Source organism: Amia ocellicauda, chromosome 22 (genome assembly GCF_036373705.1).
Source record: "Amia ocellicauda isolate fAmiCal2 chromosome 22, fAmiCal2.hap1, whole genome shotgun sequence".
Lineage (NCBI taxonomy): Eukaryota > Metazoa > Chordata > Actinopteri > Amiiformes > Amiidae > Amia > Amia ocellicauda.
The window spans coordinates 2,213,638-2,240,723 of NC_089871.1; the positions used below are offsets into that span (position 1 = coordinate 2,213,638).

The 27,086-nt window shown below is 41.5% G+C and overlaps 1 protein-coding gene across 3 annotated transcripts; it reads left to right on the top strand.

The window, feature by feature from the left end:
• Nucleotides 1-27,075, top strand: LOC136717843 (inositol polyphosphate 5-phosphatase K). 3 transcript variants are annotated; one of them, XM_066695384.1, is made up of 14 exons: nt 1-75; nt 2,651-2,741; nt 12,064-12,168; nt 12,795-12,903; nt 14,332-14,448; nt 15,689-15,864; nt 16,587-16,698; nt 17,664-17,773; nt 20,758-20,784; nt 21,737-21,995; nt 22,212-22,349; nt 23,039-23,122; nt 24,204-24,308; nt 24,839-27,075. In XM_066695384.1, the coding sequence occupies exons 2-14, from the start codon at nt 2,659-2,661 to the stop codon at nt 24,935-24,937; spliced, it is 1,524 nt and encodes a 507-aa protein (XP_066551481.1). In that variant the 5' UTR covers nt 1-75; nt 2,651-2,658; the 3' UTR covers nt 24,938-27,075. The 3 variants fall into 3 exon arrangements, with proteins under 3 accessions (XP_066551481.1, XP_066551479.1, XP_066551480.1); XM_066695382.1 differs by lacking the exons at nt 1-75; nt 2,651-2,741 and adding an exon at nt 9,280-10,262; XM_066695383.1 differs by lacking the exons at nt 1-75; nt 2,651-2,741; nt 20,758-20,784 and adding an exon at nt 9,281-10,262.
• The last annotated feature ends 11 nt before the right edge of the window (nt 27,076-27,086 follow it).

The window sequence follows — 27,086 nt, forward strand, 5'->3', positions numbered from 1 at the left end:
CCGGCGTGCGAGAGGAGGAAGTGCGCAGGCGCGGTGGAGGAGCAGACGGGTGAGCAGAGCCGCGCCGCACGACAGGTAAACAGCACTGCAGTTCAGTCATATTATTATTATTATTATTATTATTATTATAGCACAGTGCAGCGGTATTCTTTATTTTAGCAGATGAAACGTGGCGCACTATGTTAAATACAAGCTTTATTTGCTTTGCATCAATAATATACAGTAACGAGGATGTTAAAACAACATGCAGTCAGATGCCTCTCAGTAATAATAGAGCATTTCGGGACGTGTTGCAATGGCTACTGATGTATTTTGTACAGAAACATGACGCCGGCGTGCGATGGAAACTGCTCTTTAATCGTGAGCACAAGACGCGGGAAATGAAACCCATTGCGTTTGGGCTCCAGGTGGTGTCGGTTGACCGTGTGGATGAGCTGGTGCTGGCGGGGTGGACCGGTGCAGGAGTCCGGGTTCTGAGCGCTAGATGATGGCCAGTCAGTGGATGGATGCTGCTGATGGATGCTGTTATTATTATTAATAATAATAATACAGTTGGTAGGGTTTGTACACGGGCACAGCTCTGGCAAAGCAACAAGTGCCATAGGTAGCAGTGACTAAGACAGCTGTTGTTTTAGTACTTTCACAAATGGTATCATAAACCATCTTGTGCACTGTAAAACCATAAAATGGCAACATGAGCGCCATCGCCTGCATGTTTCTCAGGAGTCACAGCTGATGTTAATGCGGGGAAGCCGCTGCTGGCCGCCAGGTCTCCGTGATACCGCGGGCGGATCGATATCGTGCGATACGCGCGCCTGTTTTGGTGGCCCGAGCCTTCGTTGTGCATTCAGGTGGAGCACATCCAATATGATCAAAAGATGTGATTGAATCGCCTCGTATGGCGTGAGGGAAGATCGTGTGACATTGCTCCTTAAAGTAGTGTCTACCAACAGCTCCGTTTCAGATGGATACCGACTGTTATCTGGGTCTGAAGCCAACCAGCCATGCATTGAACTTCCTCAGCTGTAGAGCAGTGTTTCCTAATCCTGACCTCAGTTCAGTGTCTTCTGCTTTTATTTCCACCCAAACCTTTTATTACTGAGACTTATTGAGCCCTTACTGTAGAAAATTAGTGTTTAACCCACTATGTATTATGTATAATGTTTTCTTTAATCTTAATAGGATTTTGTGGAAATAAGAAAACTCATTTGAGTTTTGCAGAATACCCAGTACCTTCAGCTTCTCATTTCCTAGTATTTAACTTGAAATAAACTCACTTTCAGAACATTTTCCTGTCAATCAATCAATGCCAGAATTGTCCTTGCAGGGTTTTCGTTCCTGGTAGATTAAATAAAACTTGATTCACTTCCCCTATTCTTTATAAATAAGATAATGCATCTGAACAAGATCATTTCAAACTCGCTATTCTAATATCAGACAGTATTTCAGGTTGCGAGTTTTTAAACGCAAAACATCTCATTTCCTTCACAATACGATTTGGCAAATAAACTTGTTATTTTTTTATCCTGCTTAATTGAATTATGTTGTTAATTAACTCTTTTGTATGTTTTTTCTGTCCTTGTTATGAAAATAGCCTCCGTTTGGTGTGCTGCCAAGGTCATGAGCAAACAATTCTGTTCAGTCTGTTCTTATTGAAGGAACTGTTGCCCCTGTACACCTAGTAATTGTATTGATCACAGACTAAATGTACATGTGTAATGTTTTAAATATACACAAAATTACATATGAAAACTATATAGATCACACGTTTCTTAATTTCATTCACCTCAGAAATCCTACAGTCAAAGGGTCTGATTAGTCTAAGCAATCAAGGGCTCGGATGAGATGAAAACGAAGAAGACTCAGGATTGGGGAACAGCGATGGGCCCAATCTGGGGCAGAAACGTCCAGGGAGACACTGCAAGGAACACGTAGCACTCATTTTCGGGGAAGGCTTCTTCCCATGACCCGTGAGAGCACAGACTTGCTTGGGATTAAGCCACGGGATAAGCCGCAGCAAATTTGGGATGCGGCTAATCTTTTTTTAATCAATTAGCTTCATTTGCCAGCAGTGACATCATTTTTCTATTTGCTTTTTAAATTGTGATTATGCCACAACTCTTCTAGTTCTCAAAAAAAAAAAGAAAAAAAAAGTCTGCTCATGTTGATTAATGTAGTATATCCAGTGCCAAATACATGCATTGTAAGATCTTTCTTGTAAGAATGCAGTATTTTTTTAGGAGAATCTGGATTTATACAACTTTTACAATCCTGGTACTTGTCTTTGTGTTGAATTCCTTCTTTCTTGCATGCGCCATTTATGGAGATACCACCCCCACCTCTTCCTACCCTGTCACTGAACTGTAGCCATCATTCATCTGTTTCTCTCTTTCTTTTGCCTGCACACATGGGTCCTAATCTTCACAGTAGTTGAACTCCAGGCAAACTGCCTGCTCCACACTAAAATAAATTACAGGCACCAATTGCCCACAATTGGGCCCTTGGTGTAATGTGATGAATTGCTTCTGCCGCTTGAGGATAACAGATTCACTGGCTTTGAGACTGTGTGGGATTGTGCTGTGCTAGTCAGCTTAAGGCCCTGGCAGTGGCTGTGGCAGTCTGTGTGGTGACACGCTCTCTATCTCTGCAGGTTTGAAGATGGATGATGGGGCTGTGTCTGCGGCCCTGAACTCTCTGACGTTGGAGAAGTCGAGGAGCAAGGCTGCAGCGGAGACTTTCAGGTACGTTTCGGGGGTTATATCATTAATTGATGGATGCATTTATGGGTTTGTGACCGGATTAATGAGTAATGATTAATAAATGTCTTGTAGGTGGTTGTTCTGTCTTGTATTTTATTAGGCTGTGTCACATGGTTTATGGCATGTTAGTTAGCAGTGAATCATATGTCAGCTCATTTATAATTACAGTAGTTTTATATTTCACTGAAGACTTTTAAAAAGGAATTTCTGTTCTTCAAGCAAGATGTCTTTGGACAACCTCCGCTGTATACCATAGAACAGGTCTTCTGACAGTTTTCTATGACGAGACACCATTTTATCAATGACAAAGGTTTCTCTGATCCCGCAATGCTTCACACACCAGATGGACACGTTTTTAGGTTCGTTTTCATTAATATTGCATCACAGTACAATGCTGTTTATGCTTTCAGTTTAAAGTGTGTAACTTATTTTTGTCTCTAGTCCTGGAGGGCCGCTGTGTCTGCTAGAATTAACTGCAGCCACAGTTTGTTGCCGGTTACTATGATCTCCACCTGAGATTAAAACGACTGACAAGTTTTGAGATCAGACACTCATTCGTTCAACTGAAGACTTCAGTTATATCAAGAAGCCAGCAGACACAGGGGTCCTCCCAACGCAGGCCCTTTGCCTTGTGATGTGGGGGCTTGTCGCCTGCGGGAGACTGGCAGCAATACCGAACTTGATCTGTCCACAGAATAATCAAACTGCAGATCAGTGTGTTTGTGATGCCAACACCCGTTTAAAAGACATTCCTAGAAATGTAAACGGAGGAACTCCCTGCTTCCCCAATGTGGGAAGAAAATATCCCCTATAGGCTATAGCTTTGAAAAATATACTTTTTGTTTAGTTTTGTCACTAGTTTGTTTTGTGGTAAAAGTTAGTACAAGAATGTAGGAAATCCCTGTTGACCTTTAAGAGGAAATTCATTTTAAAAACAAAAACAAAAAACGGACTTCACTGAACCTTGTTTCGTGAATGTACTTTGTAATAATTTGTGATTCATTATTATTTTTTTAGCACAGGTCTGTAATGTATTTGTATTTTGGCTGTGAAATTGGTGACTACAGTAGTTATTTCTAATGTCCATGGAATGTAATTGTGTGAAAAATGAATGGTGGCTGGTGATACATTTTTGCTGATGAAATGCTGATGACAAAAATTGCAAGATGAATTGACGGGATACCAATATCACCATATGGGTTTCCACCACCCCTGTTGAGAAACCCTGTGGAAAAGGTTGGAGAGCTGGGCTTTACCGTGCTTCTGTTGCCACTCTCATTTCACCTGCTGTGTTCAGTGAAAGCACCTGGCTGATGCCTACAGCTCCGTGGAGTTACTGGTGTATCCCAGCTGGGGAGTTTATGTAGAGCTTCTTAACATGCTGAGGCCACAACAAGAAGCCTGGGGATTAGTAAGCATTACCAAGCCTCTGGCAATAAACACGGTGCTGTGGTAAGAAGCAAGGCAACTTTCTCTTTACAAAAGAGGGGAGAGGCCTTTCTCCAGAGCAAACCCATGAAGAATTTGAACAACAGAGCAGTTTGGTTTGTCATAGCACCCTTACGTTTGAGCACTTTAATTGGGTCTGGCTGGGGTGCTTTTGTTGTTTATGTAAATGTACGGTTAGGTCCAGAAATATTTGGACAGTGACACAATGGTCATCATTTTGGCTCTGTATGCCACCACAATGGATTTGAAAGGAATCAATCAATCTTTAATCTGAGGGTAGTTACATTCAAATTTGGGTGAACAGTGTAGGAATTACACCCATTTTTATATGTGGTCCCCCAATTTTAGGGGCTCAAAAGTATTTGGACAAACTAACATAATCATGAATTAAATTGTGAGTTTCAATACTTGGTTGCAAATCCTTTGCAGTCAATGACTGCCTGAAGTCTGAACCCATAGACATCACCAGATGCTGGGTTTCTTCCCTGGTGATGCTCTGCCAGGCCTGCACTGCAGCTGTTTTTAGTTCCTGCTTGTTCTTGGGGCATTTCAAACCCATTGTGGTGGCGTACAGAGCCAAAATGATAACCATTGTGTCACTGTCCAAATATTTATGGACCTAACTGTATGTATATGTAAGTCTGAATGTTAGTTTTAAAGAGCGGTGCTTTTAAATTGTCATATATGTTGGCAAACGAAGACAAGCCAAGATTTCTCTCAAGGCTGGTATGAGTGCGAGCATTTCTTATGGACTATGCATTAATTAGGAGTTATTTTTCGTTTACACTCTTCCCATTTGTGAATGCCATTTGCTGTTCAGTTAAGGTCACCAGTGTTGGAGGGATGTAGGCAGATAACACTTCCTCTGTAATGTGCATTGTCATTCTCCTGCTTTTCTCCGTGTGTGCACTCGGCACAAAACACAGAGCTGCAGCACCATGGGACTGTGTGTTAAGATGGATGTGGGGGGAGATCAGGCAATAGGGTGGTGGTTAGGGGGAGGGAAGCCTGGGCCGTATATTATGAGGGCAAGAGGCATGGGGTGAGGAACTGGAGATGAGCTGGAGGACACAGGATTGAGGGTGCATGATGGGCATTATGTGTTTGTTTTAATATGTTGAAATTTCAAATATATATTTTAAGTTTAAGCTATAAATTGGAGAATCAGACCATTAATACTAAACTATGAACTAAATAATGAAATTAACCTTATATTAAAGCATTAGTTTGTGGTAAATACATAAACACACATTTTAGTGATGTGATTTTTTTTATTAAAACTCAATATACACAAGGGTACATTGTGATAAACCGAAACAAGCCTCAGCCTTTTAATCAATTTTTTTTGTAAAATATTCATGGAAAGGTAGTAACAACAGCATCAACAATCTAATGCTATTTAAGAATATAGAGATTTAAAGAAAATGTGTATTGCATCATATTGGTGAAAGCACAGTTTGTTTTAAAATCCAGTAACTCTGTGTGATTTCAGTAATTTAACAACTGTCAGGTCTATTCATATTCGAAAGTATGGCTTCACCAGTCGTGCACATTTTGGGCATTGCTTCATTTGGCAGAGTGTGGAGGAACTATTTAGGGAATACCCCAAAGCACGAGGGCCACTGGAACTGTCCGTGGTTCTGATTCAGAATGAGGCTCTCGCATCAGAGGGGCCAAAGTTTGGGTTATCTCTAGGCCTGTATATTCTAACCATGTAGTAAATTAATTGTAAGACCAAGCTGAGTTGGACTGCCTGTATATATACATACTGACCGAGCAGTAAGACACTGCCAAAGTAGTAAACTACTACGTCATGAGGTTAGGGCTGATGTTGCTTTAGGTGTCTAATATTATAACGTTTCAATCTGTAAAAAATCTGTAATATGTTCTCTAATCATAGAAAACAAAATCTTAATTTAGGAATTTGTACAACACCAGGCTGAAAAACTAAACAGTAGGCCATTCTGGTTACCTCCATTGGTCGTGTGAGACTGTGTGTGTCCTACAGCGCTCTCTGTGTAAAAGACCTGATTCTTATTTCCAGTCTTCAATGCAGCTGTGTGGAAGTTCAACTTGTGACATAGGACTTGTCCTTCAGCGCTTTCCGGTCAAGTAGTTCGTGGCGTTGACTTTGCCAATACCGTAAATCTCCCCACACGTAATCTTCTGTGTCAAAAGCACTAAAAGAGATTAAGTTAAGATATTCTGTGAAGGACTTGCCTTTCTCCCAGATAAGAGAGCAACAATATCCTTTTTCTTGTGTGATGGTGACCCAAACTTGTACTTGCTGTATTCCAAAATGAATTCTTACATGTACATTGTGTAATGTGCCCTCATTTACAGCTGGATTCGCGGAGTGCTAATCTCAAACTGCCTTACCTAGAATAACAGGTGCAACGTGGTTCTGTGAAGGTCTGTCGAAGTCTACACTTTATTTCTGGAATATTTACTCAACCTTTTTTAAAACATGGAGCAATCTGATGGAGATTTTTGGCCTGTACCCCCTCCTAGTTGTCCCCCTCCCCTGACAAAACATCCCTCTTAAGAAGCTCCTTGTGACAGAATTACCATGGGGTAAGAGCGGGGGATTAACACCCTTGTGAAAGAGGTATTTGTAGGTTTGTGTAACAGGCTTTCTCTGATCATCTGAGCCCTGCAGGGCTGTCTCAGCTCATTAGACGGGAGTTATGCCAATTAAGGACCAGAGGCCTGCCGTCACTGCCGAGGAAAGCAGATTTTTTTTCCTTTTTTATGTTCTTGAGTGTCCAGAGCAGGGCTGCTGGGAGTAGGGTGATCGGGGGTGAAACGTTAGCTGTGTCACCATCAGACAGATTTATGAAGGGGTTATTTATTTAGGTGCTAAGATTTATTGATTTTAGATTAGCCAAACTTTGTTCCCTATAGTTACTTTTGCTCAAGACTTGAATTGTTAATCAGTTGTCTTCAGGTGGACCTGCAACCTAATTTATGAGTAAAACGTTTAATTCGCAATCAACGTAGAATGAGAAAAATGACACATAAGAAGTAAAGGTGCGAGAAGGAAATGCCTGTTAAAATAGGATCTGAGAAGACACAGCGATTTAATGTCAGTGGTTAACTCTTGAGTGCGAATGACAAAGCTGGTGAAATCAGAGACTTGAATGAGATGCAAGGGGAAAAAAGGACCAGCTTTAGTTTGGTCATTAGCAGCTCATTCCCAAATTCAGTCAGAAAGCCATCGGGCTCCAAACATGGTTTAAGGGACGACCCGTGATCAAAAATAGAAACCTAAAACTTTAGGCCCTACCTGTGATACTACGACTTACCAAACAGAGAGAATGCATTGCTTGCGGACAATCACTTTTATCAACAGCCAAAGTCACAGCTTGGCAACAGTAAATGCACTCAGGCCAGATTTTTAAATTAATTTGAGAGAGCTGTCTCAGGCCAGAGCCCCCCTATTGCTTGAAAGCGCAGATTCTGGATCCTGTGACCTGTCCCCCCTCTCCTGTCACTGATGCACCCCTCACAGTACGCTGCACAAAAGGTTGACGTTTGGGGTCAACAAGAGGGCTCAGTAGAAAATGTGATCTGCTACTGAATGAGCCCTATCTCTTTACACACAGGGAAAATGGGTGTCATTGGAACTCTTGTCTTAAATTTTCATAGCTTTTTCCTCTCTGTATGAAGAGTCTCTTTTAGTTAAGGCTGTGTGGCTGAGCAAGAAGGCCAATATACAAATTGTGAAAAAGACATCCTATTGTGTCATGGTCTGTCTTGGCATCAAAGGCATCGTAAATAGTGTTCAGTCATTTGCAGAAGTTCTTTCACCTATGTATAAGAAGTTTTAAACTAAATAAGCCCAGGGAATATCTTTGCAATCAGCTCAATCAGACTTGTTTGAGTATTGTCTTCTCTGCTTCTGAAATATTTAATTGTACTACTTGACGTGCTCTTGTATTGCTATTATGTCAATTGTGAATTAGGTTGATCGCAATTCTAGGCCCCAACCCAAACCCTAGTCTTTCACCCCGATCCCTAACCCTAATCTTAACTGTTATACGTGTGATCAACATCAGAAGCTCGGAGGAAGTGCAGGAGAAATCCAGGTGATTCCTGTGGTACTTGCATATTAATTCATTGGGAATTTGATGCTATAATTGTAAAGTACAATTGGCCATCCTAAGCTGTAATCATGGCACTTAATGTTGAATATTGAGGCACTTGGGTAGCAAAGTTCAAAATGAGGTTGAATTGCCAGTTAAGAACATCCAAAACTGAACTAGTACATGGAAAAGTACACTTTGACCTAGAACAATGGAGGAGAACAGATCCTGGAGGGCCACAGCCCTATAGCTTTTCTGAGTAAAAATCCCCACCTTCTTATAACTAGAAATGATGCTAAATTGGTTCAGTTGAGTAAATGCAGGCTCTAAATAAGAAATTGAGAGTTGAAGTGAAACAAATGATCAGATGACACTACAGTCCTGCAGGCCTGGGCTTCCCCACCTCTGACCAGCCTGACTTGGGATATACCTCTTGCATCTCTAGGTTTATTGTTCGAGCTTGGCCATAAATGACTAAATTGGAAACTGAGTAAAACTAAACTGGCTTATTTGGACTTTCTATTACTGTCACCTGTTAAAGGACTGTAGATGGTTTACGGTAAAGGATCTGTTAAAGTAACTGAGAAATCTGCAGGAGCATAGAGGCAGTGGGTGCTCCATGGCCAGGGATGGGGGACCATTTGTATGATGTTTTTTTCATAAAATAAACCTTTGTTATAATTTGTGCTTTGTGTAATACGTTGGTGGCTAACATTTGACCCGACTGGCTTAAGAAAATCCTGTTTCATAAAAGCTTCCCTTCTGGGGCGCAAGACAAGCCGTTTTTGCGTTACATGAATATTAACCCGATTAGACTATTGGTATTTTGAAATTCTCGTAATAGTGGACTAACGATGGCAAGATCAGCCAGCATCCATAACAGCCCCGGGCTTATGGTCATTTTTCGGACTCACGTGGGTCAGACAAAAGATTTAAATAATCCTTCAGTTGAGTGACGGGTCACACTTAAATTTTTCTTCTTTACTGATTCATTTGAGATGCTGGATTGGACAAAGAAAACGTAGGGTTTTGGTTTTTTTACCTGCAGACACGCTACTATTATAGTTGGTTTGTATTTTTCATTTTGTGATATTTTTTTTTTTCAATGTTTTGTTTCTGGTGAGTCAGACTGCTCTGCTGCTCAGATTCCGCCTGAGCTGTGGAGGATGCTGGTTCTTAAGCCATGAGCCTGCTTGTGTGTGTAAAGTACCTTTTGACAGAGGACCTGCACCTTTTAATTGACCGGGAGGAATCAAAACCAAAATCGAGAGGCACCACTGAGAGAAGCTTCTGATGGGAGAGAGAATTAATGAAGCTATGTTTTCATCCAGAAGATGACTTTTGAATCTGGAAACAGAAGAGACCACAAGGACATCAGAGGAAGGGATTGAGCGAGAGATTTGTGAGATTAATTTGATTTGCAACATCTGATTGAGGCTCTTACATTTCTCGAATTGTAACTGATTCCTATTGGTTTTCTTTTTAAAAAAAAATTGGTAAAGGGGACCAAGAAATCTGCAGATTAATTCAACGTTTTATTATTATTATTATTATTATTATTATTATTATTATTATTATTGTATTTAAGTAATTAATTAATCTTGGAATGCTCACACCACTTTGGCAATTATTTTGGGAGTGTTTACCTTTTCAACCGTGTGTGTGTTGAAGCTTACATCGGACTCCCAGTTGGGCCTTTGCTTCCCAGTTCCATCGCTAGCCTCGAGTGTGAGAGCATGGAGGATGTTGAGGGGCTCCCTGGGTCACGGCCCCGCTCGGACAGCATGGCGAGCACCGCCTCGCACTCCACTAGTGGCCGGCTGCTTCTGCGCCAGAGAGTGGTCCAGCTACTGACCTGTGTGGAGGACCTGAGTTCGGACGAGGAGATCCAGGAGGAGGTGTCCCGCACCCTGAATGAGGCCTTCCTGGTCTGTGGCAAAAGGAGTGCCCGCGACGCGGAGTGTTTCAGGTGTCTTGCTGTGCCTGCGTGGCAAAAAATAGCACAGTGGCAACATTGGTGACAAAGTGAACAGTAGGATGTTGTGGCAGCACAGATTGATAGACTCCAGGGGACGTTGTCCAAGTAATGTAAAATAGCGAAAAATATTTATAACAAAATGCAGAGAATAAAAAGTTTTGATTTAATTGGAAAAATGGACCAGGGATGGACCAATGAAATGAGCAGATGACTTTACTATGTTACCATCGCATGGAGAGCGTTAATGACACCGTGTGGTCAGGGTAGTATGTCCAGTTTTCCAATCCCTAAACACAAACTGACTCCATTGTTGTCAGAACAAAATGCGTTCGCTAGGTACCCTCTCCTCTCCTGTTGGGGAGAAATTATATGATGATAATAATGACGAATAGGAGTGCTTGGGTTTTGAGGGTGTATTTATGCATTTATTTTTCTATATTTCTGTTCTGAAATTTAAAAGCTAGATTGAAACTGCTACCTAGTCTACCTTTCCATTCATACTTCTCAAAAGAAAGTCAAAGTTTACAAACCGGACAAACCCATTTGATCTGTCACACTCATTCAAAAGCTTGCTGGTTTGATATCTTGATAGTATTTTAAACATAGTCTTCTAAAGTTGATGAATGTTTGACTAATGAGTAAGGACGGTTCATATGTTTAGTACATTCCATTACTGCTAACAAGGCTCGCTGCTCTCTTCTCACTAGAGACATTTTCTTAATTTGAAAAGCTGGTAAATAAACAATAAACTGAACTAATGGTCTTTACTCATTAATAAAATTTAGCAGTTCTATGCCCTAAGAGAGACAATCTATAAAAACAGATAAACAATATTTTTTTTAGAAATTTCAATCATTTTCTGTGTGTCAGTGTATGTGTGTGTTGATTTTTCCATTTGGGGATAGAGAGATTTATTTTTAAAAAAGAGTGCTGTCTAAATGCCACAGATATTAATATTAAACAATTATTTGAGGGAATGACAGATCTGTCTAGACTAGAAGATTAAATATATTGATTTGTCAGACCATTCCTTCAAGTGTATTCATGGTGTTATGAGTGAAAAGGTACATGTTTACATCTGGTTTTTGGACGAAAATGTGGGTTATCCAAAGACGTACACCGGAGTTTAACTGATGTCAGTGATTAGTGATGTCTGATCTTTTAATTCCTTTCCTTTGTTGTTGGTTGTTTGTGACCAAGCGTTAACTGGTCACAAGTAAGAGGATTAATAGCTGGGCTCTGAACAATGGATTTCGCTGCATTGGGAGGCCTGTTTTGGATTAAACCGGCACTGTTGAATGACCATTAAACACAACCTTGGACATTTATTAGGCTCGCATGAATCATTTAAAAAAAACACAGACCGTTGTTTAGGCCAAGGTTGTTTTTTAACTTCTAGAGTGGGACACCAGCATCCAGCAAGGCCGAGCTTGGGATGTGTGAGGCCTGCCGTTTTGTGCGATTTCTGTTTTCAAATCCTACCATTTTAGGTCTAAATAAACAAGCAGATACATAAACCAATAAATAAGCAGAACACCATGTCAGTATTGGAGACCTAGAATCACAGTTGAAGGGTTTTATGTTGAAATATTGTGAGTGTCATCCATTCATTCTCATAATGTGTAGGATTGTGATTGTGCCCTGTAAAATGACCCAACCCTAATCCTAACCTTAACCATCTCTTGAAGGGTGTTCCAGGAACAAGAGCCACACAGCACAATCCGGTTATGCTTGTCTGGAAAGACTGCATTTGTCTTGCTGCCTAACTGTGTCGCCCTGTTGTCTTTCCCAGGCTGCACATGGTCACGTGGAATGTGGGGACAGCCGCCCCGCCAGCCACTGTCAGCTCCCTGCTGGAGATTGACAGAGAGAAACCCATCGATCTTTATGTCATTGGGTGAGTGAGAGAGTGTCCGAGAGAGGCTGTTACCATTCGCGAACTTCTACGATGTACAGTGACTAATCAAGAAGGATTTACCATTCTTTGCTTAATAGTCTTAACATTCTTCCAGTTTCCATTTAATGTGTGTTTTATGTCTGACGAATCTTTTATCTAGTTTCGCTGCCTAATCAGATCTAATTTCCTTAATGGCTGCATTTTCATGTGAGGGCCAAATGCCTGGCTTTAAGGGACACATTTAAATGGGTGAGGTTGAATTAAAATCGGGGCGACACATAGACAAGCCCTTATAACTTTTGACCAGATGTGGTTGCCGTACGGCCCTGAGGTCTATGAAGGGAAACAAAAGTCTGACGCGCTTCTAACAAGGCCCAAGTCACCAATAATTAAATTCCAAAACTTGGAACAAAAATGCAATGATACTACATTTATCTATCGCTTAGCTACTGATTAATACCTGGAAAGGACAGGTAATTTTGAATTATCCAAAGAATTAGTTCAGTAAAGTAATTCTGGGAAAGAATTTAAACGAGAAGACATTTTGGCCCCTTGCTGGTGCAAATTATAAAATGCTACACTCAAATTCTAACAAGGAACGCTTGTTCTGTGTTCGTTATACACAGGCTACAGGAAGTGAACTCCAAGATATTGAATTTTATCAACGACATGACCTTTGAAGACCCCTGGAGTAACCTGCTGATGGACACACTGTCCCCACTGGGTTACGTTAAGGTACGGCCTTTTAAAGGGTCCATTGACACCCTTCAATCAACTTGTATTGGGTACGGCACCGTTTGCACAGTGCCGCACAGATTAACACAACACGAGACTGTGATTTAATACAGAATGCAGAAGTAAAACATGAGGCAGGGAGTAGAGAGAAATAAAAATGCCTACAGGGGCGCTCCACAGCTTAACAGGTTTCATTGTTGCGTCCCCTCCAGGTAATAAACATAAACAGGCAGCATTAAGATCAGAAAGTTCTTGAATAGTGCTGCTGTCTGTAGTTAATGTATATTTGCTTACTTGTCAGGATCTCTTGATTGGTTGAATGCTTTTACGGTTACCCAAACTTTGCATTCCGGAGGACAAATTTAAATGATTTACAAATGTGTATGTCCTTTCGGAGGTCATTCAACGTGGCTCTTCCTGAATGTAACAGAGAGGTAATAGGAAGTGACTTCTGGTGTAGACCAACAACGGTTTGGATTAGCAATGTCCTGCCCCCCAAAAAAACGAATTTGTATTGTACAAATGCACGGAATGGAAAGTTAATTTCAAGTAAATGCAAAAAGGTAGAATTGTACTGGATACGTATTGCATTCCAGAAATGGACCTACGAAACGCGCAGGCAAGAGTCGGAGGACGTGAATGACACTGTGTGGTCAGGACTGTACGTTTCTACCCTGTTTTTCTGACGTCACATTTGTCAAAACCACAGTAGAACCTTGCACAGAGCGGTGCCAGAGCGGAACATGATCGCTGGGTGCCGCGTCCCTGAGAGGACTATTGGATCCAGTCCGGTTTGCAATCACAGGGTTAAGAAGCTGCTTGGAGTTTCCTGTCCAGCGCTGTTGGCTGAGCATTCCTGAACAATGTGTGGCTTTCAAATCAGCCTCATTAAAGAGTTCACGACAGAGAGAGAGAGAGAGAGAGAGAGAGAGGGGGGGGGGTGCAGCTTGGTAAACTAACAGGCTTGTCTTTGTCATCCCTAAACCAATTAATATTGTTATGCTTTTGCTTCTTTATTTCACCCAGCTAAAATATTTCGTAATGGCGACTCTCTGTGAGGGCGTCTGACTAGGCTTGTTATCAGACTCTTATTGATCGGAGTAATCATTTTAAATTGGTTTATTGTTGTTTATTAGTTAAATACTATTGTTATATGTGAGGAGGGGAAGGAATTTGTAATCTAGGTGCTGCTTCACAACTCCTGGGACCCGGGTTCGATTTCAACCTTGGGTTTCTGCCTGTGTGGAGTTTGCGAATTACAGATTTGAAGGCAGGTAGGAACTTCAGAAATAAACGTTAAAAAACAGCAAGCCAAGCTAAAGTGACCCTATAGCTCTAAATTCAGTAAACTGTGAGGATGCCTACTTTTCTCCTGAGGCATTGTTATGGGTTCTATTCAACTCTAATCCAGTGTCTCTCATTTCCCAGCTGATTTCCATTCGCATGCAAGGCCTCCTGCTGATCGTCTTTGCCAAGCAAGTCCACATCCCCTTCATCCGAGACATCCAAGCCAGCTACTTGCGCACTGGCATCTACGGATACTGGGTAAGAGGAAGTGGTGATCGAGGGCCGGCAGACAGAGCCCATAGGACTCCATAAACGCCAGGACCTTTGCAGACAGGCTGGGTTTTTAAAATTGTGCCTCAGACTGAAATGATATTGCAACACCAGAAAAAACAGCACTCAGAACAGCTGTTTCCTCCCACTGATCAGCTGTTCACTCAGTTGACAGTGATCAGGAGATAAATTGCACATTTTGTGTTTTTCTCAACTATTTGTGACCTCACAAATTATAATCATACAAAACACTAGAGTTGGAGTCACTGATGCGGTGCTTAATACAGTGTTGAGCATAATCTATTTTTATCAAAGAAACTTGGAAAGTGCTTTTCAGAATTGTCAGTTTTTGACCAATTGAAATGGTAAGGCTGAATTACAGCAGGGTTGTTTTCCGGACAAGTCCTTATCATTTTGTTCTGGATGGGTGTGCCATATTTTCAGGCTTGCTATCCAAGCTCTTCAAGTTTCCTGTGGGCCTCAAGTAGCACGATTTAAAATATCATTAGAAGATCATGTAAAATAAATAAGGAAGCAGTAAAATTGAAATGAAAGATTTCCCAACATAGTATCATTGTGTTTTTGTTACATCTTTTGAAATATAACAATTGTGGAAGTGGGGACTGTTCAAATCATGTCAGCCTGAGCTACTCTCAGAGCTCTACGGCAAGACCACCTGGACAAAAATGGTACGGAAGGAAAGCCTAAGTTCAGACACACTTAATCGTTGTCCTATAGGCTGGACTAGCTGGTCTGCAGTGCCATTGGCTGGTAGGTCTTCGGGGGATTAGCTTAGTTAGGCAAGAGTTGCCAGTGGAGGGTGAGTGGGAGCTGGCTGGGGAGAACTCAGGTTTTCTTTTTCTGATATAATTGAAGTTATTTGAGTTAGCTTGGGTGTTTAAGATCAAGTTATAAAAATAAAAAAAACTCCTACAACCGCAACCTGCTTTTCTCAGCGTATTGCATGACACCGAAGAATGGAGTGCTATGGTGTCTTCACAAATTTACATCGCATTCCTGTTCAATTGGTTGTCAAGCAGAATCCCCTTCAAAATTCTGCCTCTGGCCACTAAATTAGTCAATAGTAAGTGTGACCAGTGTTATGCATTGATCAAAGAGCTCTTCAGCGGTGATGCGATTTTGTGGTATAACACTGTATTTTGCCAGTTGGTGGTTGTTGACCTTCATAAATGCTAATTGTCCACGTGTGCAATTTTGATGTCAATAGGGCAATAAGGGAGGAGTGTCCGTCCGGATGTCCTTCTACGGTCACATGATCTGCTTCCTGAACTGCCATTTGACGGCGCACATGGGGAATGCCAACCAGCGTGTGGACGAGATCGAGCACATCCTGGATACGCAGGAGTTTAACACGAGCCACTGCCCCAAGATACTTGACCACAAGTAAGATACCCAGCAGTTATTGTTGTCCCTGTTTAGCCTCTGTGCTTTTCGACCTCTACTTCTGCTGTCCCTACCCACCTTTAAAGCTGCAATTAGCAGCATCAGTCCATGTGTGTTTCTCAATGAACTTGTGGAGATCTGCTGAGGAACCATGCTTTATTTGAACTTTTTAATAAACCATGCCCGTCCTGTAAATGGATGCACTTTAAACTGCCATCACCTGATACAGAACCACGAAAAGATTAAAAAATAATTCGGGCAAAGAGAATTGCTCTTCATGAGCCTTTCTGAATTTTGTTCCGCAACGTCACACTGATGGACTGAGGACTGTAACGGTGGCGTCTGCTCTGTACCACCTGACTGCAGTTTAAAGAGTGTTCTTGTAATGGAAAGGAATTGAAAATCAATGTGCAGTTTGTTGTCGGAGCTCTTCGAATGATTGCAGAGCCATGAACCAGTGTGCGTGTTGAATCGGTCTGTGCGCCTTGGAGGAATTCTAAATTTAGCTATTTTTAAAAACACTCTGCTAGGAAGGAAAAGTGTGTTATTCACCAACAACCCGTGTGAACAGCTGATTACTTCTATTATACATGACATCTACATCAGAACTCGGAAGATGTACCTAAGACACTGCTGTGAATTGATTAGGATTTTGCACACCCCTCCATCTCCCTCCCAAAAAAACTGTCAGAGATTCTGAAGGTTGTCTCTGGCTTGTGCAGGGTGGTGTTCTGGTTCGGGGACCTGAATTTCCGGATCGCCGACCACGGGATGCACTTCATGAGAGAGGCCATCAACAACAAACGCTTCCATCTGCTCTGGGAGAAGGACCAGGTGAGGAGAGTATATTGACACTGGTTCTTGGGCAAGGAGTCAGATCTCCAGTGTCACCTGTTCCTCTTTTGCCCGGATTGTTCGGTGGCAAAAAAGACTTCCCTGGATACTAAATGTCACTTTTTCTCTTGTCAGTTCCTTAATATTACAAGTTCTGTACCTCAAAACAGTGCATTAATATATTGCTTTCCCATCTCCTGATTTTGTGAGCTCTTATGCTACCTACAATATATATTGCCTGCACCTTAAATTGGCATATACACCATATTTACCCTGTGGTGTTCAGATCTTGGCTTTCATTGGCTAGGCACAACATGGTTACACTGAAGCGAGTAACGGTGACGTCGCAAGCAAGCGCCAGAAAGCCAACTTGGGAAGTTTTATTTGGGGTGAAAAAGGCAGACCGATAAACAGATGTAGAGTAATTCAAATCTTCAAAACCTTCAGGTGGTAACTCACCATCTTCAAGTAGCAGATCTAAATAAAAAGTTTGTATAACAGTTGTATTTTTATTTAGAAAGATCCAATCAAAATGTGACGGCCTGGGATGTTTCGTGATGGTCACTGCTTTATTCTACACCTCTTCAGGCATTGGACACTTTAGGAGTAGTTATATTTAAAAGTTGACTGTAATAAACAAAACAAAGAAATGCATAATTGCCATACTAATAACCAGTTGAGTAGTACATTTGTATAAGATTTCAGATTCATTTTCCAATGTTTATTCTGGTTTCTGTGTCATCTTGAGCGTCAGATTATGCACTGCTTGGTCAGTACTACTGCTAAGCAATGCGGGACAACTGTTCTTCTGCCGGGATGGGTATCACCCTGAGAAGGTCCCATGAATGTGTGGGTGCACCCTTTTGTAGCAGCCGGGTCATTTCTGAGCTGTGGTTGGCTGATGTTCGGAGGGAGAGCCTTGAGACTGGGTTGATGTTTGCTCATGCGGGCGTCTGTCTCCTCAGCTGATTATGGCGAAGAAGAAGGAGGCCTTTCTGAGGGAGTTCGAGGAGGGACCTTTGAAATTCAAGCCCACTTACAAGTTTGACCTGCACTCTGAGACCTACGACACCAGGTAACACTGGACCTCCTGCCTGCCGTGTAAAACCTCTCCTCTCTCACAGTGTTGACGTACTACCTGTCTATCGCTTGGCATCTCATGGTCCTCACTCATCCACAACCTAACTGAACTTCCGGTGTATCTTTTCTGATTCCTGAAGCTTGTTTTAACACTTGTTGTTTTGTATACATATGTGTGTGTGTGTGTGTATATATATATATATATATATATATATACACTCACCTAAAGGATTATTAGGAACACCATACTAATACTGTGTTTGACCCCCTTTCGCCTTCAGAACTGCCTTAATTCTACGTGGCATTGATTCAACAAGGTGCTGAAAGCATTCTTTAGAAATGTTGGCCCATATTGATAGGATAGCATCTTGCAGTTGATGGAGATTTGTGGGATGCACATCCAGGGCACGAAGCTCCCGTTCCACCACATCCCAAAGATGCTCTATTGGGTTGAGATCTGGTGACTGTGGGGGCCAGTTTAGTACAGTGAACTCATTGTCATGTTCAAGAAACCAATTTGAAATGATTCCACCTTTGTGACATGGTGCATTATCCTGCTGGAAGTAGCCATCAGAGGATGGGTACATGGTGGTCATAAAGGGATGGACATGGTCAGAAACAATGCTCAGGTAGGCCGTGGCATTTAAACGATGCCCAATTGGCACTAAGGGGCCTAAAGTGTGCCAAGAAAACATCCCCCACACCATTACACCACCACCACCAGCCTGCACAGTGGTAACAAGGCATGATGGATCCATGTTCTCATTCTGTTTACGCCAAATTCTGACTCTACCATCTGAATGTCTCAACAGAAATCGAGACTCATCAGACCAGGCAACATTTTTCCAGTCTTCAACTGTCCAATTTTGGTGAGCTTGTGCAAATTGTAGCCTCTTTTTCCTATTTGTAGTGGAGATGAGTGGTACCCGGTGGGGTCTTCTGCTGTTGTAGCCCATCCGCCTCAAGGTTGTACGTGTTGTGGCTTCACAAATGCTTTGCTGCATACCTCGGTTGTAACGAGTGGTTATTTCAGTCAAAGTTGCTCTTCTATCAGCTTGAATCAGTCGGCCCATTCTCCTCTGACCTCTAGCATCAACAAGGCATTTTCGCCCACAGGACTGCCGCATACTGGATGTTTTTCCCTTTTCACACCATTCTTTGTAAACCCTAGAAATGGTTGTGCGTGAAAATCCCAGTAACTGAGCAGATTGTGAAATACTCAGACCGGCCCGTCTGGCACCAACAACCATGCCACGCTCAGAATTGCTTAAATCACCTTTCTTTCCCATTCAGACATTCAGTTTGGAGTTCAGGAGATTGTCTTGACCAGGACCACACCCCTAAATGCATTGAAGCAACTGCCATGTGATTGGTTGGTTAGATAATTGCATTAATGAGAAATTGAACAGGTGTTCCTAATAATCCTTTAGGTGAGTATATATATATATATATATATATATATATATATATATATATATATATATATATATAACAACAAATAAGAAATTAAACGTGTATATATATGTATATTAGGTACAAAATCAACATCCATTGTTTTTTATATAGTGTTAAGTTGAGAAAAACAAATACAATCCAAGTTGGTACATATATTAGTAAGAGTACTGATATATTTCATACAACATATTCCTCTTATCAGTCAGGATAGTTGCCACCATAAATAATGTAGATTTGAAAACTAATACAAACTGCCAAGATAATAATTTACTAACCTGGGAAGATGAGGCCCCTTATCAGTGGCTGAAAATGGCATCTGTCTTCTAAAGCCCTGAAGCTGTCAGTTCAAGCTGACACTTTTAAGAGGTTATAAAATCAATCGATGCATTTGGGGTTTTTTATTCCCACCGGTGTGATCGGTGCGGTGCTTGTACTTTTAACATTGTAACGTATATTTATGTGCTTCGCATTTTCTGCTTCTTGTTCTTGGAAATGCAATGTAAAGATCTTTCTACAGGGAGAAAAACTCGAGCATTCTAATGGACAGTAATTAAAAAGGTCCCAGTAATTGGTCATTTAGAGCTCAGCTGAAACTAAAACCTTCACCAGGAATGCAATTCAAAACCTACTGACAGTAAACAGTTTTCACCGTAGACGCATATTAGGAGACTTTTATTTTCTGACATTCTCTGGTGGACGTGTGTGAACAAGCTGGTTTGCAGAAACGACGGACAAGTGCAAATTACAGAGTTTTTACCTGTAGCAGACAACTGCAGGGCTGTGTGGAGTCCAGCTGTTCAGAGTCATTTTTCTTGGTCTTTTCTCTAAACAGCCATGTTTCAACTGATGCAGTTCAGCTCTTAAATCACACAGTCACACCTGAAAAAGAGGAATCTTTCTACTAAGGTGCCTTGCGTCTTCATAGCCACTGCAAAAACATGTTAACGACATATAGGCAAGACAATGGTGTGTAACTTCTTCACTTGGGGGTTCCAAAAATAAATGCTTCACCCTCTATTGTACGCATTATGAAAACACCATGGAAAGCATTGTGTTAGTATTTTTATTATTTAAACGGGTCTAAATTGCAAAAATAGAAAATTTTTACCCACAAATATTTGGAGAGCTCAGTTCTCAGTCTGTGTCCTGTAAATTTTGCATTTTTGCAACATGTACACTATTATCACAATTGTCTCTCCTCTGAACCCTTTTGAACCAAGCTACTATACAGGAAAGCCCATGAAACAACTTCCACCTTCATTGTGCCTCAGAGTTCCCAGGGTTCTCGGTCTCACAAGACCTACACTAATAAAAAGAGCAGAGCCTGATTTGTGATTTAGGAGTTGCACAGGTCTGTTTAAACGTGTCAGTGCGGAGAAGAAGTTCAAAGACAAATTACTCTGACCAGCTGGGCTCGGCTCGGCCCTGGCACTGAGGCTGTTCAGAGATGTGGTTGTGCCGCAGTAGCTCTGCAGCCGTGGCCACCGATGAACCTACTCACCTGTGTTTTTTCCAATTTTGCAGAGAGCAGAAGACGTGGTTGGGTTTTAAGTAAGATATAAAAGATTCCCCTTGAATATCTCCCCATCACCCACATGTATCACTGTGCTTTTTGTGCTCAGGCAGAAAAAACTAAATCCATGTTTCTTGCTTAATCGGGAAATATTGGATCCCCAGAAACACTGCCCATGGGACGGTACCAGAGAGCCACATTGGACATATGTAGATATGTTGTAGAATTAAGTTAATGGCTGATGATATAGCAGATACAATAGCCAGGAATACAATAAAACCAATACAAACTATATATTGAATTAAACAATTGTGCATCATTTGCATTGGAGAATGTATCCGGAGGTGCTGTATCTATGTGGCAGTGTTCTGTGGTAACACACCAGAGTCCTTCTGACCAACTAACCCCTCACACCCCACCATACCACCCCTGGATAGATAGCTAGCTAGCTCCCTCAGTTGTCCCTCATTACCTGATTGTGTGTGTGTGCGCGTGCATAGGCATTGTAAAATATACAGCTTATTGCTACAGCAAGAGTATGCGATAGTTGTTTTTATCAGATAGAGTGCACTCCATTTTTCACCATATTAACACCTGGTAACAGCCTGATTTGCATGCACCACCAATGCGAAATGGGGAGAATCCTTTATCCTTGAGTGAGTGACTGACAAAAGCAAAGCAAGCTGTTTTGTACGGCGTAAATGGAAAACATTTATGCCACTGATCAGGGCCTAGATCATTTCAAAACATTATATTTAGAGGTAGTAGAAATTAGCTCCAACAATAAAGTAAGCTACGGTACAAGTTTGTTATTTGGGTGCAGTGGGCAAAGTTTTGATTTCGTCTAGGCCCTAGTTTCAGTCAGTCTTCACTGGGGCTGAAACAATGATGTTGGGCCTAAGGACCTGCTTTCTAGGTGCTCCAAACTGCCTGCAGGCACCAGTTCCACCATTAGAAGATTTTGACATTTGTGCGGTTTCCAATTGGCAGTGGAAAGAAGAGGAAGCCAGCCTGGACAGACAGGATACTGTGGCGGCTGAAGATGGACACCCAGACTGCAGCCGGTGAGGCGGAGACTGAGAAAGAGGAGGGGGCGCAAGGAGAGGGGGAGGAGCTAGAGGAAGACGAGGAGCGAACCCTAGTACCAGAGCCAGAGTCTTCAGTCAAGCTGAGATTGGAGAGCTACACCACCCACATGAGCTACGGGATCAGCGACCACAAGCCAGTCACTGGGAGCTTCAGCCTGGAGGTGAGAGATTCGTATAGCGAGACAGTAGTTGCTCGAGTATTTCAAGCAGTGGAGAACTGTGGTGGATAAGAAGGCATTCATTAAAAAAAAATAGATGTTGCAGTTGCATCAAGAGTCAACGTCATGGCTTTAGCTGCAGCAAATTCTATCTCCGCTGAATCTTGTACTGATTTTAAAACACGATGACCTGTTCCCTCTCTCCCATCACTGGCATAGATGAAGAAGCTGTACAATATTCCCCTGGTGAGACTGAAGGCAGAGGGCGAGTGGAGCGCTGACCAGGATGCCCTCATCACCTACAGCATCTTAGACACCTTTGTCAGCAGTACGTGGGACTGGATTGGCCTCTACAAGGTCAGCCCTAACGTGTGACACCACCATCCTTTCGTGCTCTCTCATTTTGTCACTCTCCTCTCTTTTGCGGTCTCTGACTCTCTCACTTAATGGTCACTCTGTCGCCCACCCGCTCAAGCACATCACACAAAATCAGCATTCACTGAGTCAGTCAGTCTCTGCTTCCCTCTGTCTTCGATTGATTTTATGTCTCTAAGTATAGTTTTCTGTCGCCCTCATTTTGGATTGACAGACTGGACTTGGAAGCTAACCTTGCCATTGATTATGTGCTGTCCCCCACCCAACCCTCAATTACAGCCTCGGTAACACCGGCTCAGAGAGATTTGCTGGAAAACACCCTTTAGACAAACCACTACAGCATTATTAATGCAATCTCCCTTACTTTCAATAAGCATTGCTATTTCATGTCCATTTTTTGAGTAAAAGCACAGGGATCTGACAACCCAATCCAGCAATGTTGTATGACATTGCAAACTGAAAAGACAGACCTGATAGGGCCAAATCTGGTTGATTGTGTCGTTTGTTGAGAAGTCCTGGCTCCGCCAGGAAGTAAATGAGTCTTTATTATAAATCACAATGAGATTTACTGAGAAGTTTTGAGGGAAACGGAAAATTGACATTTTAAGCCGTGGTGAGGGAGATTTGTTTTCTGTACTAATATAAAAACTTGTCTCTGGTTGTTTTTTTAGTCGGGTTTCAGAAGTTACACCAATTACATCACTTACGTCTGGGTAAAGGACGACGAAGTGTCTGTCAATGATGAAGAGGTCCAGGTAATGATGCAGTTATTTTAAATGGCTTGTGCCAGTCTTGTGTCTCATCCTAAACCATTGAAGAAAACGCTTGTTTATATATATCTGTGAGAAAATATTAATTTATTTCTGCTGTTTTTCTCTTTGCTTCATATCTTACTGACCTATTATTTTTCCTTTGTTTATTTGCCAAAATAGATAATTAATGTCAGCCGAGCAGTGTTTCTTGTTAGTATTAAGATATTAAGTCGCGTTTGTTGGATTTATCACTTTCTGGAGATCTACATTCAAAGATTCGAAATTTAAAAACAAATCTCCACTGACTCTGCTTGGCTCAACAGCCACTGACAGACTAGTGTCACCGGCTGAACTTTGTCATATTATGTCACTCACAGGGAACCACCCCGCCCCCCACAACTCCTCTCTCTGTCTCCCTTCCTGTAGAAGTGCGTAAGTGTGTGTTGTGCATCTTGAGTGTCACAAGTCAAACTATTCTTTTATATTGTTGTATCTGAGAGTGAGAAGAGCCTTAGGGAGGTAACGCAACACAGTCCAGGCAGTGAGAGGGCCATATCTTCCAGTGATGCCTCGGCCGAGCAGAGACCGCAACGACTTATTTTGAATCAATACAACTAGAGCTCCAGAACACAATGTAGCAAATACGCATGACATCACCTGGTTACACGACATCACAGTGAAACCAAGACTGCGATCAGACCAGTTATTGGTTTAAGCAATGTGAGCATCAGCTAACATGTCACCCTGCTCAGAGGTTCAAAAAGAAATAATTGTGTCTGAAGAGACCTTAATTGAAACACTGAATGGAAGAGATGTCTTTCCCGATGGAGAGAGATCCCTAGCCTCTGGGGAGTGTATGCGAACACTCGCTCTTTTAAGAGTAATGTGTTTATTGAGCTTTGCTCCAACAGGGAATTTCCCAGCTACACCCCTCTGCTTCAGTATGACATGATGTTGCCACCTTCTTGGTTTTGCTACTATGTCGTGCACTGTTTTCTGTGGATAACTACACTCATGAAATTCTGTTCACATGGCCTTCAGGGACACGTTGCTCAAAGCTGATTGCTGCTCTCTCCTGCTCCAGGTGTTCTTGAACATGGATGAGATCCCGGTGCTGGGGGGAGAGTTTGTGCTGTGTTACTACAGCAGTAACCTACAGTGCATCATTGGGGTCAGCCCCCCCTTCCAGGTGAGACTTACTCTTAACTATTATTCTATATTATATATAACTATTATTGTCCAGAGTGACTTACAAAATATAAGAGTAATACAAAGTGCAACTACTCCTAAACTGTACTCAATAGTGGCTTCATGTTTTTGTCAGAAGCTTCTTTCTTAGAATTTCACTGCTATCAAGTAATTTTTGCTTTGAGAGGGTAGATCGAATTTGTGATTTAATCCAGGTTTCCAGAGAATATGATGACTTGAGGCTAGACCAAATCAAAACATTGACCTACTGGTGAATGGTAAATTACTAACCTGTACCCTGCTGCGTTCGTGATGTAAGCAGTATAAAGTGGCTGCTGACATAAAAGATCACTTTGTACATTGCGATTCGCTGGTAGTTTTGTTTTGGCAAAACTCAAATAACTCCATGCACAACTGAACACCATCTCTCTACTGTTTAGAGCAAAACCTCCAAGGCCTTAGGAGTAAAGTGAGCAGCCCTGTAGCCAGACTGACTGACTGTGTTTTTTTCCCCATGTGCGTTTTGCCCAGATCCAGGAGTCCAAGGCTGCCATAGAGGAGGGGATGGCCTCAGAGAACCTCAACGGCCTGGATAACACAACAATCCTGGGCCCCAATCAAGACTTCTAAGAGCCGTCCCCCTGCCACGCCATGGACTTCCCTTTTTGGAAATCTGTCGGCCACACTGCCCCCTTGCCCTGGCCAGTCTCCCAGAGCTATTCTGCCGCCCGGCGCTGTCTTGCTGCCCACAGCTTTGCAACCACAGTCTCTAAACACGCGATATAGATAGACTTCTGCACACTATCTGCTGCTTCTGTGCTCCATGCACAAGCAGGATCATGCAAAACTCCCCCTGAATGGTGTCTGTCTGCGTAGTCCTTTAGGTACATCCTTTAAGTTTAGTGAAAGAGTTTCTAATATTCTGTATGGAGGAGACCTATATATAAATGTACATTTATTGTTTTCAAGATTTATTTCTGCAATATGTGTGCATTACATACGTGTGAGCCTACTCAGACTTCCAAAGAAATTACAGAATACGAACGTGTATAAACAAAAAACAATTCACATCCTTCTCGCTCGTCTCCGAAGTACACAGAACGTTCCCTCAGCTTTGACCACATATACAAACTCAAGTGAAGGCTGTGAGACGGATGTAGACTGGATGGAGTTCTGCTAGAAAATGGCAATAGTCGTTCCAGAGGCGGTGTATGGAAATATTTTATGGGGGGCTGTTGCTCAGGGTTTCTTTGACCTGAACCCAGTTTCTTTCAGCCTGCAGATCTCGTGAGGGGATGTCTCGCTCTCGTCCGCACAAAACCTTGTTGTCCTGGAGGAATGTTTGGTCTTTTAATTTAAAAAAACCAAATGAAGTTTGGTTCTGAATCACAAGTTACTGTATTTTAGTTGTTCTTGTTTTAATCTTAGTATTTTCTTTTCCCTTTTTCCTCTTACAAAGGTGATCAGATGTTACCGTTTTAGTGTTATTGCTGAATCAAGAATGTTACCTTCTTAAAATCTGAGAAGCACTGGACTCTTTTGCACATTCCTATTTATTACTGTTCAAATATCATGTTTAATGTTATTTACACACACACTATATATCTTTTTTTTATAAAGGCTTGCTGGCATGCTGCTGAGATAGGAGGGGGTGTCTATCTTTGTTTTGCCCCATGTGCTGTCCAGTACAAAAAAGAAAAAGACGGACGAATCATGGCAAGATCGATAACAATAATCACAGAATTGTCATTCCCGGCCTGCTGTTTCCTCCAGATAGTCTGTGGTGTTTCGAATGAGGTTTGCACTTCTGGCACTGTGGAAGGTGTAGTTCTGTTTGTCTTGAATGAAATCCCAATAATGTTTAGATTTTGGTAACCCTTTGTGCACAAAATAACGCATAATACTCATAATGCATAAGGTCACAGTAGTGTTATTCCCATGAAGCATTTGCTTTGGTATTTATCAGATGCTGGTTTAAAAGTCACAAAGCCAACCACAGAAGGATGTGGGTGGGAGAAGAAACCATTCCTAACGATTTGATTTATATGCATTGTTTTAGAAATGTACTTGGTCGCTTTTTAGAGAATTTTAACAGATGTGATTAAAACATTTTAAAACATTTTATTTCTGATTTTCTCTGTGCTTTACACACTGTCCACCCCCCAAAACAAGAAGAAGGCTTTAGTGTACCAACACTTAGTACTGGACAAATAGGGACCTTACAACTGAAGAAGTACGTATGTGTCTATAATCAGCCTGTCTTAATTATCCTTTAAAATGTTTCTGGTAAGGCTTTAAAACGTGTGGCCCAATTTAATATTTAATTGATATTCAATTACTAATTTATTAACATTCAACCACTTGATTAATAAAGAGATAAAGGATAATAAAGAAAAAAGGCCAAATTACAAAACTGTTCAGCTAAAGTGAAGAGATCAAAAAACAAAAGCGTGTTGGTATAGATAGATATTACAACATTCATTGCTATTCATCAAGTAGTTAAATATTAACAGATTATCAATCCATTTAATATTAAATTGGGTTATGCAATGTAAGGCATTACCTGTTTCTTTGTTTTTTTTTTAAACCTTGTTATATATATATATTTTGCTTTAATGTATTGAAAATGCTTTAGTGTGTGATGTTGATTTATAATACATCTATGCTCTATATGAAAAATGCAGAAGTGCTCTATTTTCCTAGTGACAAAAGCAAACAAATAAATGCAATGTTTTATTATAATACATTTTATTAAACCTGAAATTACACTTGAAAGTCT